The sequence below is a fragment of the Cynoglossus semilaevis genome, unplaced genomic scaffold (assembly GCF_000523025.1).
Source record: "Cynoglossus semilaevis isolate Cse_v1.0 unplaced genomic scaffold, Cse_v1.0 scaffold1699, whole genome shotgun sequence".
Taxonomy (NCBI): Eukaryota; Metazoa; Chordata; class Actinopteri; order Pleuronectiformes; family Cynoglossidae; genus Cynoglossus; species Cynoglossus semilaevis.
Window position 1 is genome coordinate 284,028 of NW_007585112.1, and position 19,576 is coordinate 303,603.

General features: G+C 40.2%; 2 protein-coding genes across 11 annotated transcripts in view; one reads left to right on the plus strand and one right to left on the minus strand.

Annotated features, from left to right (window-relative positions):
- Positions 1-9: 9 nt before the first annotated feature.
- tp53bp1 (tumor protein p53 binding protein, 1) lies at positions 10-15,940 on the minus strand. Of its 10 annotated transcripts, none has more exons than XM_025053579.1 (30): positions 15,797-15,940; positions 12,727-12,949; positions 12,314-12,401; positions 12,149-12,221; positions 11,990-12,057; positions 11,761-11,883; positions 11,278-11,332; positions 11,018-11,187; positions 10,283-10,409; positions 10,098-10,192; positions 9,825-10,003; positions 8,957-9,670; positions 8,543-8,918; positions 7,857-7,973; positions 7,568-7,756; positions 7,361-7,427; positions 7,140-7,232; positions 6,085-6,361; positions 5,899-5,967; positions 5,670-5,822; positions 5,254-5,474; positions 4,773-4,943; positions 3,826-4,220; positions 3,326-3,517; positions 2,757-2,939; positions 1,541-1,729; positions 1,356-1,450; positions 909-1,105; positions 408-544; positions 10-320 (listed from the first exon to the last, which is right to left on the minus strand). In XM_025053579.1, exons 2-30 carry the CDS (start codon positions 12,904-12,906, stop codon positions 136-138), a joined length of 5,178 nt encoding a protein of 1,725 aa, XP_024909347.1. In that variant the 5' UTR covers positions 12,907-12,949; positions 15,797-15,940; the 3' UTR covers positions 10-135. The 10 variants fall into 10 exon arrangements, with proteins under 10 accessions (XP_024909347.1, XP_024909346.1, XP_024909351.1 ...); XM_025053578.1 differs by lacking the exon at positions 15,797-15,940 and adding an exon at positions 13,225-13,330; XM_025053583.1 differs by lacking the exon at positions 15,797-15,940 and having other exon boundaries at positions 12,149-12,200; positions 12,727-13,215.
- A 909-nt stretch (positions 15,941-16,849) lies between these two features.
- The window catches only part of map1aa (microtubule-associated protein 1Aa), a 26,371-nt gene continuing 23,644 nt past the window's right edge, over positions 16,850-19,576 (plus strand). Inside the window, 3 exon segments of the mRNA XM_017030732.2 lie at positions 16,850-17,049; positions 17,943-18,223; positions 18,808-18,909. Of these exon segments, the coding sequence (XP_016886221.1) occupies positions 17,983-18,223; positions 18,808-18,909 (343 nt within the window). The 5' untranslated portion in view covers positions 16,850-17,049; positions 17,943-17,982.

Below are 19,576 nucleotides of genomic sequence, written 5' to 3' on the forward strand. Positions count from 1 at the left end.
ACAAAGCTGTTAAAATGAAACCAGAGTCACAATTTATTTTCCAATAAAAACAGACAGTAAAATTATGTACAGCAGGGACATGCAACAACAATGTTCAACATTTAACACCACTCCAGGGCTTTTTGAACATGTGGATTAGGAAGTGAAGTCGTGACGATACTGTGGTCTGCTGTGGAAGCCCAGTTGCTCTCCGCTGATGATGCTCTGAATTAACCACTCAGGAGACACCAGTGGGATTTCCTGTGATGTCAAATTTTGCTCCACCAGTGGTGGACAGGCATGGTCTGTCACCACAACATCATACTTGCCAGAAGCAATGTCTGTAGTCAAAGGAAATAACAATGAGCTGCAAGAAAAGACTAGTGCGAGATTTTTGAATTTTCTTTTGGATAATTTGGAGTCAGTACCTAAGTTGTCCTTGTCCCCCGGGAACTGTCGGACTGAGGCACCTCCACCCATGGTAATCAACTGGGCCCAAAGCTCCACTGGTTTCTCAAAAACAAGAAGAACTCGCAGAGTTTTGAAGGGGCTGCAGCGTGGGTGCCTGAAGAAAGACAAAAGTTAAGGTTGATGTACTGAAAATAATCAATGGTATTTAAATATATATCAAATAAAATTAGTCAATATTTGTTTATTTTTAATTTAAAAAATGTTGCACAAATGTCCATAATAATGAGGGAAAAAAACAACCATTTCCTTGCATTTGTAAGAGCTAGAATGCAATAAATCACATTTAAATTTCTATGCATTAAGCAGACACTTTTGTACAAAGCAAATTACAAGAGGAGGATTAACAATCAAGCATGTGGTTCCTCTGAGAATTAAACCCAAGACTCTCTCTGCTCTCAAGGCAGGTGTGCTAACCACTACACTATGGAACACACACATCACCATATGGCTTGTTATACCATTCTACGATGCCGTCGTCTGGTCCAACACCAGCAGGCAGCAGGTAATTCCTGTAGTTCAGGAGTTTGTTCTCTTTGCAGCAGTCTCTCACCCACATGTGAGAGACACATGGAACACCACTGGCCAAACACAGTAAGTACCTCCTGGTACGACAGTGCTGGTCTGAGATCAGTAGGCTCTGATACGCTGCGTTGCACTGAAGAAAGATGGGAAAGATTAAGACTGTGGAGCAGAGCTGAAGACAAGTGGAGGACCAGCACTTTTAAAATAAAGGAAGTCTGTCCTGAGAGCCTAAACATTATTTAAAAAAAATAATGTGGTGACATAAAATATATGGTCTGACTGTATCCGATAATTCCACTGTCCTTCTACTTATCATTGCTCTAATAATCAATCAATAAAACCTAACTGTATTTACTCTGCAGAGCAACTAGTGTTAAAAGTACCTGCTCCTCGTTAAAGTCCGGCAGGATGAAGCCTCCACCTGCCTGCAGCTGCGACTCGGTGTATGTTTTGTTATAGGGGCCACTCGGGACGATATCTGTTGGGACAGGGTTCAAAAACAATTAATTAAATCTGTAAAAAGGAATAACAGTGTGGAAATCCAAATGATTTTCATCGCCTGCCTCACCCTCCTCGTCACTGTTGGGGCTCTTGTTGCTGAGCCGGTCAGTCTCAGATGAAGCGGTCAGCATGAACACGAAGCCCATGAAGAGGGATGCGTTCTGGGGCAGCGGGCCGTGAGTGACTGACACATCAGTGGACTGACCCGGGAGATCTGTACCGCTCCCCGAGGTGTTACACTCACCCACCCTCTGAACTGAGGATGGAGAAACAGGGAAATGTTATAAAACATTTCAAACATGTCAGTAAGAAGAACAGCTGATATTTATGGACAGTTTCTAATACAATTCAATGCTTTGCAAAATTGCATGGGCATTTAATCCAAACTAAAACTACAACCAATGCATTAAAATAAGCCTTAAAACAGAAGTCCCCAACCACTGAGCCAGAGACCAGTACTGTGCTGTGCATCTTTTGATATCGGGTTTATTTTTTTTCCCTTTCCATTATTTTCCTGGAATTTCATTACGAAAAACACAGATTCAACCGCTCTGCTACGAATATTACAACATAATTAGTATAGAAATGATTGTGCGTAATACAGAATTATAAACATAATTATATTATATATGTTATAATTATATTATATATGCACTTTATTGTGAGTTATGCCCAACATACACACGCAGACACAGCCCTGACACTGGGAAACTGGGCTATGGTCTGAAAAAGGTGGGGGATCACTGCTTTGAACCAAATACACCTGTGAAAAACAAAACCACCCGCAATCATCCCTCCACCTGTGGACCAGCACCACAACAACACCAGCAGGTTATTTACCAAATCAGCCTTGGAAGTAGATGACACACAGCAGCGGGATCAAGGGTCAGTAGAGGTCATAAGGTCTTGTTCATGCTCAGTGCAAAAATGACACAATATTGATTTCGCATGACACAGTTTATACCATCATATACAGATAAGGTGTCTGGTTATCAATAAAATTAATAAAATCCATAGTTTTTAAAACCATGTTATATTTTATAAAATAAAGTGTTAATTCTTTATCAGAGTACATGTAGGCCCAGAGAGGAATATTAAAACTTTAAATACTTCTAAAAGTCTTCTAAACAAAATCTAAAATTAATTCATCCCTATCTTGAATTTTTATCAACCAGCTAAAATATTGATTTTCTGAATAAAAAACACCACATAATAACTTGAAACAAAATGTCTTTCAGTGAAATTCCCATCCTGTCATGGTTTTGGAAATCAGGCCTCTGTACCAGCTCTAGCTCCTGGACCCCTGCGACCCCTCTTGGCTGGAGTCTGGTTGTCCTCAGAGCCCGTCCTCAGTTTCCTCTTCGATGTTCCAGGAGTACGGGAACTGCTGGACGAGCTGCGATTGGGTGTGGTATTCTGACCTTCAGAGGTCACTCTACGTCTTCTCTTGCCCTCCACAAGGTTATCTGAGGAAAATAATAAAACCAGGGATCAACGTGTATATAAAGAACAGACTTTCCACTTAAGAAAAACAAACAGGAAACCAGAAAATTCAGGTTTCACATTCCAGTCAACCCCTGTATTTTGGGGAAGTAAAGCAGCTGCCTCTCTCTTTCCATTTTTGATGGAGTATCAATAGGAATTTATGATGCATTTTTATACACTATATGCCTTTATGTCCATAAAATACAAAACTTCATGCAGTTCATGTCGATAAAGCTCAAGACCTTTTTGTATTTACTGCCTTGCTTTTTATCTCCATAACGACAATTCAATTTGTAAAAAAAAACAAAAAACAAACTTTAAAATCTTTAATTCCTAAATTATTTTAACAGCTGTAGTTGAGTTTTACCCAGGCTGATGTCTGAGGCCTTTGCCAGGGGAGTAGAGGGTTCGTAGGGTCCGAGGCTGTGCTGCTCTCTCAGCTTGTTGCCCTGCTCCAGTGAAAGGATGATTGACGTCCTGTTGTACCACTGCCTCTGGCCATCTCTCTCCACACTGTAGAACAGCTCCACACCCTCTGTCTTATGTCCCTTCACAACACCTGGCAGACAAACCAAAACACAATCAAATACATTTAAGGTTCTGGAAGAAATGTACAAGAAACCAAACACAAAATCTGAAGAAAAAAAAAGTTTTTAACCAACTGAACATTTTTACAAAAATGCAATCCATTCATCTACAAATATCAAACAGAAGTTCTCGAGACTACAAAGAGAAAAATGTTCTTGAAGGGAAAACCTTTTTGTCTATATTAAAGTATATAAATTCCTAACATGTGAGAAGAAATTCACATTTTAGTATTTTGAGTTTTTTTGTGAAATAATAACAATGGGTTTTGTATTTTCTTACCAATACTAAAATATTCATCCTCCAGCAGAGCAGTGACCTCGGTCTCTAGTGGGATGGGATCACAAAGCAGGATGTCCTTGCCGATCACCTCGCACTCATAGCCGTCATCAAATCGTAGGCGGTACCTGCCCTCTCCGGCATCACTGATGATGCGGCCTGAATAGAAGTAGCCGTTGGACGACCACTTGGCCACCACCTGCAGGCCGACAAAGCTGCTTCCAGCCAAGCTGGCCTCCTCTGGGGAAGACCTGAGTGAATCAGAGTGGCTAGGGAGTTCAACGTCTGTGGGGCTGACAGGCAGTATGGGGAGAGGGCAGGCGTAGGGCTCGTCCTCAGAGGAGGACGGTTGGTTCTCCTGAGCACCTTGTCTCTGGAGTAAACCACTACCACGACCCCTTGAAAGGAAATGCACAGAAGTTTGATTTTTAGATCCAAACTTGATACACAATATTTAAGTACCAATACATATGGCACAATGAAACTGCAGTCCCCGTGGATCAGAGAGGGCTGCAATTTCATTGTGCCTGTATGTCCTGTATGTATGACACGTTTGACAATAAAGTTGACTTTGACTAAGTAGTAATTATTCAAAGGATTACTGTTTATTAGCAGGTAGGAGTTGATTGATTATTATTCAAATACATGTTTATTTCAGCTTTGTGGGAGTTAAGGAAAAGGAAGAAAGTGGATTAGGAAAGTGTTAGTTTCAAAGCTGTAGGTAAAACTTTAAACTTAAACTTAACTTATCTTTATTTGTCATTTGTGACATAGCACAGCACAGCACACCATGCACAATGAAATTTAACCTCTGCATTTAACCCATCACCAAGTGAACAGTGTTGTTGTGAAAGTGTTAGTTTCAAAGCTGTAGGTAGTTTCACCTCTAGACGTATCCTTTAATATCTGTCATTTCTAAATGCACAGGACGAGCCTTAAGGAGGACTCACCTAGCTGGAGAGGAGCGGGATGGGGGTCGGCCCCTTCTCACCCTTCCTCTAGGAGACAGAGGGATGTACACCTGGGAGCCCATGGTACCATAGGCTCCATCTTTCATGATAAATGCCCCTGCCCTGTGGCCCCGTTGACCCCTCTGTTGATGCCCACCTCCCTTCCTGGGACTGAAGACACACAGAGGGGACAAATGGAGCCAAGCAAGCTGCACAGACACTAATGTGAGGCCACTCTTCTGTGGAGAGCAGGCCAGCTGCTGACCTCAGACCAGTGTCTGAAAGCAATTTGCAACTGAGGTAGGTGAAAAGTTAGTTAGTCAGTAAGAGATTTAGGGTGTTATAAGGCAAAAGAGTGAAGCAGTGATACAGGAATCAGCATGCGAACAGCAAAGGTAAAGAGAGCATTTAGAACAGGTTTAGCAGACTGTGCGTGAGGTGTGTGTGTGTATGTATGTGTGTTTATGTATGGAGGTGGTACCTAAAGGATCTGGCCCCTCGACTTGATGGCACAATAAACTGCGGCCTGGTAAAGCCAGTGCTGCTGCTGGTTCCTCCTGAGCTGTGCTGCAGACTGGAGGCCTTAGAGGAGAGAGAGCTGACGTCGCCCAGGTCACCTGAGGTCACCGAGCTGCTCCCTGTGCGACACGGAGAGATGTCCCCGTCTAAAACCTGACAGTGGACCACTGGCTCTTCACTCTCCTGGTCACAATAAAAACATCTTGTTGTATAGTGTTGTTGTTCCCCGCCATGAGGTGGTAAACTTTCATTCTTTCAGTATCATGCATGCTCACACAAGACACCTGAGAAACAACCTAATCATGACTGGTATCAAATTCTTTTCCCTTGACCTTTTACTTAGTCTGTCAGTTGTACAAATAAGAACTGCTGATTTACCTCAGTTACTTTTCGCTCCACTTCTTTGCCATCCTCATAATACACATCGGTGATGATCCGTGTGATGGTGGTCCGCACTTCCTGGATGGTACGTACATGTCTGCAGTGGGAGGGTCCGGTGGTTCTTCTGAAGGATGGGGACGTTGGTTCACTCTAGGAAGAAGCAGTGACAGCTCATCATTTTAACAGCTACATCACAAATTACTCCTGTTGTCTCAGTTTTTCATACCCTGCCAGTGGGGGAGTGCAGCCCTGGGGCATCAAAGCTGGTCTGCTGGGAGACTGTCCGCTGATGGAGCTGATACACACAGAAATAATTTATCAAGGTGCCCTCTTGATTAAAAAAAGGAATCCTTTTTTAATCCACACTAGCATAAATAAAGGTTATATAAAATCTCTACAGTAACACTGTTACCTTGTTGGACAGACTGAATGTAACGGTGCTGTCAATGGCATGCTGGGAAACCCCCTTCTTCTGAGCATCTGTATTGTTTGGGATTGTAGGCTCAGAAACCTTTGTTGCTCCTTGTCTCTCCTCAGACTGCTGTGCAGTGTGTGGGTTATTACTGGGCTTCTTCTGAGGTGTCCTCAGTACTTCCTGTTGTGAAGTCTCTGATTGGCTGTTAGGGAGGCTGTTGCAACCCAGTGAGGACATCTGGGAGCTTATCAATGGTGAAGCAAATAGCTCCCCCCTGTAGATATGATCCACAAACACATGATGTTGAGAGACTTTTGAGTGATGCTAAAATTACGATGCTTGTAAAGACGTTCTGAAGAGAGAACCATCAAGAGGACAAAAACACACTCGCTTCTGACAATCTGGACGCATAAGCAGACAAATATATAAAAATAGTTACCCAAACCACCTTCATGTCTTTAAAAAGGTCACACTCTTTATCACACACAAAAGTAGGCTAATTTCTACAGACTAAAATACTTTACAACATGGGAAATATATTTTTAGATCCTCAGGTCCATGTGTCAGACTTCAATTGCATAATTAGTTCGGGAGTACCTCAACAGACCTTGTACATGCAGTGTAAAATAAATGTAGTGTTATACAAGTCTTAAGCTTTTAACCCTAGGTATAAAATCAGTAAACGAAGAAGGGAAAGACAATTAACATGACCAAATTCAATCACTGATATTTTGTAGTGTTATTTATTACATTAACACCAATATTATCAGGTGTGAGGATTTATATTGTACTTCTGGGAATTACATCTTAGGTCTGTCTGATCTAAAACCAAGTCTTCTATAATCAAAAGAGACAAGTGATTCCAAAACGGGTATGGAACTTAAAAAAGAAAGAAAGAATATAGTACAGTATGTATGTATGTATATATATATACGTATATATTTGTAAATACATGTATACATGTATTACAGGTACCTGTTATATGGTCAGAGACTGTGAACTCTCTGCATTTACCCAAGGGGACCAAAAGTTCTGGGAGTCAGTGCTCTTACCTGACAAGTGTAGAGTTTCCATCATGCTGACTCTCGTCCTTCCCCTTCTGCTGCCTGTGCACTTGCCTGACTCGACTGAACACTGACGGGCTGCTGAGATGACAAACAACAATGAACACCTGTATATGTTGTTGCCACAAAGTAGTAAACTACATTCAAAGTCAATGATATGATGAGCATGTGTAAACAGGAATACAGTGAGGCTGTAGGCCGTAGGTTACCTGGTTACAGCCTTGGAAACAGTCGTAGTCTTGATGACAGACCCATTCTCCTCTGTCAGTGACGGCTCTGTTGGAAACAATTTTTACTGAGCAGGTGTTGTAAACATGCAACGTTTCCATGGATACAATCACATTTTACATTCAAGAACATGCAACAACAAAACACAGATTATGCTTGAACAGTGACCATGTTTAAATAGCTCTTACTCTGCAGGCTGAAAGACTCAGAACTGCCTTCTTCGACAGGCGTTACAAGCTTCATCCTCAAACTCAATTTGCCATCTCCTCTATCCATCAGGTCCTCCTGAGCTTCAGCAGGCATGATGTCACTCGCAGCCATCGCTGCATCTGGAGAGCCAGCTACCATGTCTGTTTTATCAGAAATAGATGTCATGTCTGGTTGAAAAAATATATTTCTGCATTAAATAAGGAATGATATATATATATATATACATGCTGTATGTTTTACACATTGTTGCTGCAAACAATAACTCACCAATGGGAGTGCTGTGCCTTAGTGTCTGCTTCAGCTGTTTGATAAGAGGAGGTGTTCCAGCAGCTGCCGGGCCAATCAGCTCTCCTTCCTTGGGAAGTGTGAAGTGAAAGGAAATGTCTGCAGTGTGAGAGAATGAACAAAAAAAATGTTATTTATGTATTACATTGATCTGTTCTTTGTATGGGTATTTCCCACAAAAACTCAGTTTTAAGAAATATCAACAGTACTGTAAATTTAATAAAGAACATTTTTGGGCCATTTTCTATTTCAAGTATTACAAAGAAAAGTGAAACAACTTTAAACCTGTTTCCAGTCATTCAATAAAATAATGAATAAAAGAGTACAATTGTATGTTAGCTTCGCCCCTGACCACTGTCCCTGTGCCTACATTATAAAACCTTTGCCCTGAGTGATCAGGCCTAGCAACATGGAACCCACACCCAGATCCTACAGCCATGCTGTCTGGCCTCTTGCTTTTTTAATGATGTTGAGAATAACATTTTGGGTCTATACATTTATTTCAAATCATTTTTTAATTAGGAGGGAGGTAGTTATTAATAATTTATCAACCATGTAAAAACTTTGCATAATGTAACACACTTGAAAGTTTCAGTTTGGGCTGCAAACTGAAACGGTGCAGAAAAGTCCTGCTACCATAGAACTTGTTTTCCTTAACACACACTTACCTCCTGAACTATCACTGAGGCTCTTGTCTTTCAGTCCATCCAGTACAGGGCTGACTTTCTCAGTCTGTGACAGTCTAGCAGGAGTCACATTCACCTCCTTCTCTTCAGTCTGGTGACCATTAGTAGACACAGGCATGGTGCCTATGGCTGGCTGGTGGCTGTTAGTCTGTGGCACCACATCTGTTTTGACAACCTGGGAATCTTTCTCACTGTCTGTCACCACAATAACACTGTCCAGTCCCTGGTCAACACTGTCCTCTTCCATGGGCTCAGGAGACAACATCTGACTCTGGGAAAGAGCTAGAGCCATTCCTGAAGCCTCGTCTCCCTTTTCTTCCTCCAGCATTATCACATCCTCATCCTCGTCATCATTAGCCTCATCTTGTTGCTGTTTGTCCATCATGCTGTATTAGCCTCGTCTTGTTGCTGTTTGTCCATCATGCTGTTGTCAGCCAGGCTGTTAATTACCACTGCACAGTGTTGTGACTGACTGTTGGTCAGTCCTCCACCTTTTACATCCACAGAACATCTAACCACGTCTTCAGAAGAGCTCATGGACTGTAAGGGCAAACTGCAGGGTGTAATGTCTGAGGGCGTCTCCTGCACACAGCCGCTAACGTTCCCATCTGAGGAGTTGAGTTTTGGTTGTGAACAGGAGACTGTGTCAGCGGAGTTACTCGTAGTTTCTTTTACCTTCACACTTGAAACTCTTGAAGAAGTTTCTGGCTCTGTGTGGACTTCAGTCTTGTGCGTCACACTGGACACCTCGATCTTGTCACAGTCAATCTGACGTGTCGGTGATTCAGTGACCGTGGAAGATAAAACAGGGTTATTTGTCACATCATTATTCCTCTGAACTTTTTGCTCTTGGTTTGAGGACACAGAGTGACAAACATCAACACAGGACGATTCTTCAAACTCCTCAATTTGTGTTGCCTGACTGTCGTCATCAACTTTCTCTGAGGTTTGCTGAGCTTGGCCACTATTTTCTGTGTGTACAGAAAGTTCCAAAGGCAATGCGAAGGAAGTGGATTCTAAACACTCAGAAGATGTATCCTTAAGAAGAGAAGCTGACTTTTTATCTGAAGATTTTGCAGAATCCTGGCTCTGTGTTGGGACAAACACATCCTGAAAAAGAAAATGAACAAAAGCAGTTTACATATACATGTAACTGTTTGTCTGTGCCCACACCAACTACACACTTACTGAGTTAAACTGATCATTAATCAAATCATTTCCCCTTTTAATGAGGGACTTCACCAGCACCAAGGGTAAAACTTACATGAGAAAACTCTGGTTGGGAAGGTATTGACAAAGTTCTCTCCAAACCAAAGCCAGGGCAACTTTGAGATACAGGGGTTGAGGCAGAAGGCTGGGGTTTGGAGGCCACATCTGTTTGACTTGCTTTTGTCCCTGCAAGATCATCTGGAGGCAAAGAAGTATCCATTGGTTCGTCAGCATCTGATGAGAAAAAAATACTAAAAGACTCAAAGCTCTGCTCACAACCTCATTCTTAAAGACAATTTCTGTTGCAAATGCAGCTTTTCACCAGTACCATGTCCATTCTCAGGTCCTGTTGGCGAGCTGGGAACAATGAGGGGAGTATGGGAGAATTTGTCTGGGGTTGCGGCTACATAATCAACTGAGCTTCTAGATAAAAATGAGCAAAGAAAGAAAATCATGTCATCATTGAATATAAGATGTGACGATGAACACGTATTGAGCACTAATCTGACTTACTGAGACAGACTTTCCTTAACCAGGGTTTCCTGTCCAGAGAGATGCAGCAAGCGCAGTGTGTGGGATGGCGTTGATGTTGGGGGGACCTGCTGCTCTGGTTCAGACATCGTACTGTCGACTCCAACACCTGAAGGCAACACAGAAAAGTGTCACTTAATGAAAAATAAGAACAAAGCTTTTGAGCTGATGGTTGTGACCCTCATCATGCCCCCATAACTCAGCTGTTAAGCTTCTGCATGTCAAACACTTCACACCAACCTTAATACAACTACTACTACAGTACATTTATAAGCATTAATTATTAAACACAACGATGTAGGTGTACCCATAATTTTTATTAAAAAAAAAAAGAGCAAAAAATGCCCCTGGATAAGAACCCATGAACTGTGACATCCAGTACCAAATTAACAAAGGCAAATACATACTCTCATTATGTGTGATTAAGGAAATTTCATCCAGACGCTCTGAGACTGGGAACAGAGCTTTTTTTATTGTAATAAAGCTCCATATTTAAGTGAATTAACAATGGTACCTTTTGACTTATTGTGACTAAGGTATTCCAAATGTAGAAAAGACCCCAAACCGAGCACACTCTCGTTCAGATAAGCCAGTGCTTCTTAGTGCCTTACGACAAAAAACGATCACTGCCCTTGGTCCTAAAAAGTTAGTTTATTTGATATGACATATAAAAATTGAGAGCATACACTAACTAACCTCCATTGATATGAAACACACCTGATTTGTCAGCTTCAAACAAGTCTTCTTGTGAAGACATGATCTCAGAGTCTTGTTGCTCTGGCTCACCAGAGTCCTTAAGGCCCTGTGAGTGCAGCAAAACCTGGACGCTTATCATTCTGACAGGGTGAGTCCCAGAGTCCGATGAGCTGCTGGAGCTCACCTCAGACCTGAAGAAGGAGAACAGAAATTTTAAAAGCAGATTTGCATTTGTACCTCTATTGTGTGTAAAACTCAAAACATGTTGCTCAAATCTGTACCTCACAGAGTTGTTGTTTGGACTTCCTGAAGTCCTGGAGCTAATGTTCTGCTCTGCTGGAGATGAAAGGCAGATAGAAATTAGATTGGACACACTTCAGCAGCTCCATATATTGGACAGCATATTAAAAATGAATCAATGTAATAAGAAATCATGTTGAATTAGTTTCTGTTCTGCTCCAACGCATATAAATTGTACATGTTTACGACCTGTGTCTTTTACAAAGAAAAAACACTTTTTTGGCAGTATGAGCTGATGAGGTATCTCCAGAGGATATAAAAAACATTTTGTAGTATTGGATAGTTGTTCATTTTATTCTGGACTAATAAGCTAAAATAATTTTAACTTTAACTATTTAACTAAATATCACAAGGGCCCAAAAGTTTCCTAAGAAAACATTTTAAAGTGTTTTGTAACAAAAGCTGCTCACACAATGACAGTTATTCTAAAGGCCTAAATTAAAGGGGGGTGGGCGGGTCAATACCTGTTTTTGTGCATTTCTCACTCTCCTGGGGGGGAATGGTTTCCTGTTGATTGTTCATCACTTTGCTGCTGTACTGATCCTGACTCTGAGAAAGCTCGAGGAAACCAAACTGAGAGGTTCCCTCTGACATACATACAGAAATGTAAACATTTTTATGTTAAGTAACAGAAGCAGTGTCAGAGCGTGGGGACTGCTCTTCTTTTGTTTTGTATTTGAGAGGATTCTCTACCTTCGTGCTGACTGCAGTGTGTTGTAGAATCAGCTCCAGAATCCACACATGGATCTTCTGCTTCACCCCTAAGAAAAAATATCAATATTATGTTTTTACTATAAACATATCTAAATCGTCTGTTTGTTTTTAGGAGAATTTACTCAAATACACAGATACCTTCTCTTGTTTGGAGGAGGGCAAATGTTTATAACTTGGCTTTCCTCCTGGACTGTTGAAATAGAGTTAGTAACTGTGGAGATTTCCAAGAATAGAAAACAATCATTGCTGACAGATAGGTACGTTTTTATGACTTTTAAGTATTTAATTTTGGGAAACACTGACCTGGTTTAACCAGACTGATACTCTGGAAGCTCTCTGGCTGGCTGTCTGTCTGAGAATTTATGCTTCCTGGTGGAGAAGAAATCAGTTCCTAAGGAAGAAAATGTCTTGTTTAGGTTTCACAGATGAAACGATCTGTTCAGCATCTATCCTGTTGGATTTGAATTTTTTGTTTTAATGCGAATGCAAAACAGCTACACGAGTAGAAAAAGTAGCAGTGGCAATGACATAGTGAATACAGAAAGGAAGAAAATAGAATCAAACTATATCGATCACAGTAACCTGAAATAATAGAAATAAGTTGCGCAATTTAGAAAATATGCAGTGGGACACTGCGACAACATCTGACCTATGATCCCAAATGGCTCAAATCACTATAACTGTTTCCTACTTGGTAGGAGCAATTTGAGGCTTACCAGAACGGGGCTACGGGAAGTGGGTTGCAAGTTAGACAAGCGGCGGGCCAACAGCGTTCTATAGCTGGTCTCTGGATCGTCCTCCAAAGCGACGCTGTCCGGCTGGGAGTCCTCCACGATCAAACACGGATTTTCTGGTTGAGGCAGACTGGAGTCCAATTCACTTCCGCCAGGGTCCATGGTGTTTAACCGAGGACGAGAGCCAGGCTGTTGTTTTTGTTAACTATACGGGTGACAGCGTGACAAAATAATAAAAACGCACGTGAAAATACAGCCGACCATTGTTGTTACACAGAGGTTAGGCTGTTAGCCAACTATGCTAGCAGATCTCGCCCCGCCCCTACAAAAACAAGTCTCTGCCCACCGAAGAGTCAGCCCCTCTCTTTACATTAAAAAAAGCCACGACAAACTGTAAATGTGTATTTTCGGCGACATTTCAGAAATCCTTGCCTCGATAACAAAGACAAGCGTCTTGATTAGGAAAGCGTTTGTGCTTACAGCGACTCGCCTCTGTGACGTAGATATTCTCCCTTGTTCTCGCGGCAAAACTTTAAAACAGTAATTTCATTGGTCGGTGAGGAGCGATGACGTCGAGCTAGAACGCTGGTTGGTTTTATGGTTGCGGTATTTGTCAAATTTCAAGTATTTTCTCAATATTAAAAAAAAACAGCACGAGAAATAAAACCAACAAAATAGCCAAGACATAAACAAGCAGGCCACATTAGCAAGTATAACTAATTCAAGAGCTGGTTAATACACAGATATCAATATGTTGAATATTAATGTTTAAATAATGGGTCCTGTTCAAAGACAGTAGACAGCACTGCACTCCTAAATAATATAAAATACCCTTTTATGTATCATGAACCTACAAGTGGTTGTTCATCCCATTTACCACTCTCTATTCCATTATAGAGCACAAGCCTATATTAACATTCTAGTCAATTACAGTTCTAATGCCATTGGCTGCCCTTTTTTAAAATTATTTTTCACGCTTTTGTTTTTCTTTTTTTCACACACTGTCGACTACCGCTGTTACCAAGCAGTTGTTGAGGGATTCCCAGGGTCAGGTGAGGATGAATCCTAATAGATTTGAATCTCTGATTTTCCAAGTGGAACACAAATTTTAGATACTCTTTATATACCATCAACATGACTCGACTTCACAAGCTAAACAGCAGTTCTACTTTTCGGGGGATAAATCATGCAAATGAGAGAGATCTAGGCCACTGCTTCTCAGAGTCCTCAAGGACTGTTACAATCTTTCAGGAACGCCAACAAAATGACATATGGTTACCTTTGTAACATGATTTCACTAAGTTGGAGACACTGGCTTTATTCTTATTTTATTTCCAGGTCATTTTGTTCTGCTTGAAATCTACATCTACATCTATATCTCAGTGTGCTTAAAGAATTAGGAATCTTCTTTTTATTAATTGATATTTCACTGGCAACAACCATCAATCTGTCATTATAAAGGATAGCCACATTTGTATGTGAAGCACGTTTATGTTGCTCCTGGTTCTGGAAAATTAACAAGCAGCCTTTCAGCTGTGAACATTACTTTGTCTTCAGCATTTGACAGCCCTGGTTGCCATAGAGACGCCACACTTTTCTGAAACAGAATGCATGCAAACAGAAATCATTAAAGTCCCCTTGCCTTTTGAACAGAACTATTGCTTTTTGAAAGAATTACTACTGGAAGTGTTGGGGATGGATTTGTGTCCTGACATAAAGCTCACAATATATTTCATGTATTTTACTATAATGGACAATTCATCTAAATATTACATTGTATCTTTTCTAAAACATAAGGTCTTCACAGATCACCGTTTGAAATTAGTAGCTTAAGAATAATCTTTGGTGATTGGGAATTACCACAGCAATCATGACTGAATATAAAATATACATCTCTTTAGTTAGTATGTGGAAAACACTGTTCGCAGCCTATTTCATTTTCGGAGTATTTCACAATTATACCTGATGTTTGGAGATTCATATCCTGCTTCTAATGACGTCACTGATGGACAGAACTGATCAGTCTGGTTGTGAACTAACAGAAGCCATTAGAGGTTTCTAACATGAGTGGTGGGCAGTTTGCATGTTCACTTACGAGCTGCTTGGGTGGTTCTAAGGGATACAGGGGATGATGAACAGCTGACTCCTGACCTCAGATGAACATTCAGGGTTTTAAACAAAAAGCTTGAGTTGATTAACATATTATAACGTTCACCTTTAGTACTTGAATTAGAAGTAACAATGTCCTTTTTTATTCTGCTTCAGATTTCAAAATTCATTTTTTTGAGACTACACTACACTAACAACGAATAAACAAAAACACCCCAAATAGTAACAATGTATTGTAGGTCAAATACAGGGTTTGGTCTGAGGAGCAGAGATTTTTGACATTATTAAATATCTACATTATGAACAGGCTTCTCTTTGTGCACCCTACAGCGTGTTGTCCCTGCGAAATCCTGGTGTTTGCTTTATTTGGCTCCAGGTCAGATGAAAGTGCAGTCTGCTCTGCCAGACAGCAGCCATGGACCTGGCAACAACTGTGTTTTACAAGCAAAGCATCATCAGAATAAACATCGGCAGCAGCAGCGGCGGCAGCAGCAGCAGCATGGGCACCAGTGACCGGCATTTCAACAGTCTATGGAAACACTAAGATGGAGACTTACTGGCTGCGAACAAAGCAATAATGAATATCTGGTTCTGCCCAGTGGCCACACATGCAGCGCTTAGAGGATCTGGTAGCAGGCAGAAGCAAGGAAATAAAAACGTTGCACATATAACACTGAAACGTTTCTGATGTGAGCTTCGGTTTCCTACAGACAACCTTAAGCGCCCCGGCACCGCGAAGTTGAGCATCTGCGCCGTCATTTCTGCAGGTCGGCCGGGTTGACACCCACATTAATAAATGCGCAGCCATTCCCAAAATGTCTAATCTGAGCCACCTCTGCTGAATGACACTGAGACACAGACAACAGCAGAGAGTCCAAATATACAACTATTATTTATATTCAATGCAGGGAAAAAGAACATTAATAGACGGATTTTTTTTTACCTTGGAAATCAATATGTCTGCTCTCGGGCTATCCGATTTCTTTCACTGTCCCGCTGGTTCTATTAAAAAAGCGTCCAACATCGCACAGTAGCTGCTGCCTCTGTTTAGCCGAGAGTCAGGGTGTGGAATACACACGCATGGCACGTAAAGATGCAAGGGCAACTATTTCATGTATCTGTGCCCACCTGCCCCTCTGACACCAAACACAAATGGATTTACATGGCTAAACAGAGACTTTATTAGAAAAAACGCCATTGCAGTAAAATTTATCATTACATGGAAATTACCTTGGTTAATAATGGTATTTAAATGCAATAGCACAAATTAGAGACTCAGTTTCTTTATTTTAATATAATTAAGTAAAATTGAAATGAAAACCAATAACCAAAGAAACAAGACAAAACAAAGAAGGTAAAAATTCTAAATAACAATTAGGTCATAAACAATCGGAGCCTTTTTTCAAATCCATATGAAAACATATTTTACAAATGTAGTAGCCTACCTGCAGTATTGTTTAGAATCTCTGCTGATTGTATCAATTTAATCGGGTGTACATAACATGTGAGCACAGAAAAAAGATCAAAAATGAATACAGACTGATGCATTCATTCATACATTTATTAATTAATATTTGTTTTAATTGTTTAAAAATGACCGGGGACATCTAATTAGTTCTTCTTAAGGTAAATGTACTTTTTTAAAAGGACACTTAACACAGAGATATACATACAATTGAAAATATTAACTAAATAAAGAAAGACTAGGGATAGATGCAGCCTAATAGTGAATGAATAAACAAGCAATATCAAACACAATACATAGATAAATAGAATAATTACGAGAAGCAGCGTCGGGATATAGCAGCAGTTTATGCTAAAATTGAATTCTAAAATCAAACTTTGTATTAATTTTATGCTATAATTTAAACCAACCCTTAAATCATTAATACATTTTGCAAATAGTGAAATTATTGACTTTAACTGAGCATTGGGATATCCGGGACTTAGGGATAGCGTTGTAGTACTGTAATCTTCCAGCAGATGTCAGCAGACATTCTGGTCTGCCTGTCTCACGCAAATGCTGACTCACTGTAATAAAACGGACTAAATACTTCTCCGACGTTAACTTGTGCGCTGAGCAGCACTGTCATCGTTGGAGTAATGGTGCTATAGTTTTCTTTTTCATTGTTCGTCGTGTTTGCCATAACTGAGGATTTTTTAAAGGAATAATTACCGTACTTGTACACAGTTGCTGTGAGTATTGACATCAAATCAAATATTTCATAAGTCATTAAAGTCATTTCCATCAGCTGACACTAACCCGACGCTCACACGATGCATTCATGATGCATTCACAATAATAACAATGGTTTGAAAAGGCGCTAGTAAAAACACGGTGTTGTCCAGTTTGAATCCTAAAAATTGTTTTCGTTGTTAATGCGTTTAAATGCGTTTTTGTGATTCTTCAAACTTTGGGTCCAAACTGCAAAAATACCTGTTCTGGCCTGATTTGAAGTAGTCCAGCCTAACATATCAACAACCAGTTGGTTCATTTGTACTGTGATTCTAGCTATTTGTTTGTTTTACATACATACTTAGACTTCAAAAGGCTTAAGTTCCTTTTTGTTAGTGTCAACCTCTGCAGAAAACGTCCTTTGTTTGGTCCATAGTGAGAACAGAGATCTATTGGTTTACATCCCAAATCCATGCCCTGGCACTTACGCTGTCCCTATTATAAAACGAAGCTTTGTCTGCTACAGATGTCTTGTGTTCAGCCCCGTTCTGTTAAAAAAAAAAAGTAACAGTGTTACATTGTACTACATCTTTGCCCCAGATACTGTTTTGTTGCGACACTAGCACTATGGTCATAAAAATATTATATATCACCCAATTATTTTACCTTTATCTCAATGGAAGTTGCAAATACTGTACTGTATATAACTTTGATATTACACTTATCTTCACTGTATTCCAATTGACTCTAACATTAAGTGCTGCATTTATCAATAGTACTATGATCCAGCAGTATCATGCAGTAGAATGTCAGTAATGCACTTTCATATCCCTCTTCATTTAGTCCAATAAAACACTGAGACATCAAATAACCACAGCACCTGTAAACCAATAAAAAAGAATACCATCCACAGAAGCACACCCACATCTCCTCCCACCTAAACTTGCATTGTCATGGCGCTTGCTCCGGATGCAGTTGTCATGGAAATGGAAAAGGGTTCAGTGTCCACTGGTGGAACTGTTACCATGGAGACCCCCATTGCAGTGGCCGCTACTGTAAAGCAAGCAGAGCCGCAGGAGTCCGTTCAGCACCACGGACAGCACCAGCAGCACAACCGCCATCGTATGCTGATTGTTGTCGGAGAGATATCCAGCAGTTATCACCTCAGCACCGTCCGGACACAGATAACACAAGGTGGGTAAACAGAGGACAGGCCAGAAACCCTGGAGTATTTAAAGAAAAAGCAAACGTCAGAGAAACTGAAAAAATCTATCATGACAATTGAACGTTACAGTAAAATGTACTTAAAAGTAATGTCTTGTTTAAAAGTATCGGTATATACTATGCATATTCAGTAAGTAGAGATACTTGTTTATTTTATAAATATGCATATTTGGGTGTTGGGAATTAAATATGTTCTGATAACTTTGTTGAAATAATTTGTATAAATTGAGAAAATAATGTATTTTTTATTATTTGAAAACAGAGATTTAAAATGAAATAATTGCTGTGAATGATGGAATTTGTGACAAAGTCTGAAAAAACTTTGAAATATTTTACTACTTATTTTTTACTTTTTATTTTACACTTATTTTTATTTTCTTGTAAAGCTGCATATACAGTATGATTCAACTGGGTTGACTGAAGTGGCAGTGCTGTAATTCTACAGGTGTCACTTGATATATGGCTTTGGTGCTGCAAATGAAACTTAATTTGATACTTAAAATGGAAGTGCTTACCAAATATGCTGTATTTTTATTTGTCATTTGTTATTTCAGGCCTACTTTCCTGGAACGTCGATCTGACAGTTTGTGACCTGAACAAAGAGCTGCAACTGTTCGAAACAAGACATACTGCTCAGTTTTCAGAACAAGTCAAAGGTCAGTCTGATTGTTTTTTTTTATTTCTACTGACTACAGTAGCTATTTGCTGCCGTAGGAAATAAATCTTACTGTCATTTCTGAATCATCCACATCTCTGCAATGAAGGCTGCACCAAAACATCTGGATACAGAGTTCAATATTTTAAGTGTGGATTATGTTGCACTCAGTTCAAGTTAGACCACAAGGTGGTATTTTATTGTTTGTATCCATCTTTGCTTTTCTACAACATGCATTGGCTGATATTTGAAGAGATGAAGACAGCACATGCTTTATTGATCAGACGCTCATATGCAGACTCTATGTCAGGCTTAGAATCAATGAAAAGGGAATGAGAGAGTTGACACTAATTGTTTCGGGAATATCAGATCCAATCCTGTGCTTATGTTGCAACTAGAGCCAACTGGGTTTATGTTGCTGTAAATGTGCATGTTCTCTTGGTCCCACCTCAGCTTTTAAAGCAGAATGCACGTGTGCCAGCTATATTAGCATATTAGCTTTTAATAGAGCTTAGTGTTTATCAAGCAGTTTTAAACAGAATACACGTATTCTACCTTTATGAAAGTGTTTACAGGGTATTGAATGAAGCATACACAGTTTTAAGCACTTCAGTCGTGGTGTACTTTTTTTGTACACCCACACAGTTCTTTTGTGGTGGAGTTTGGAA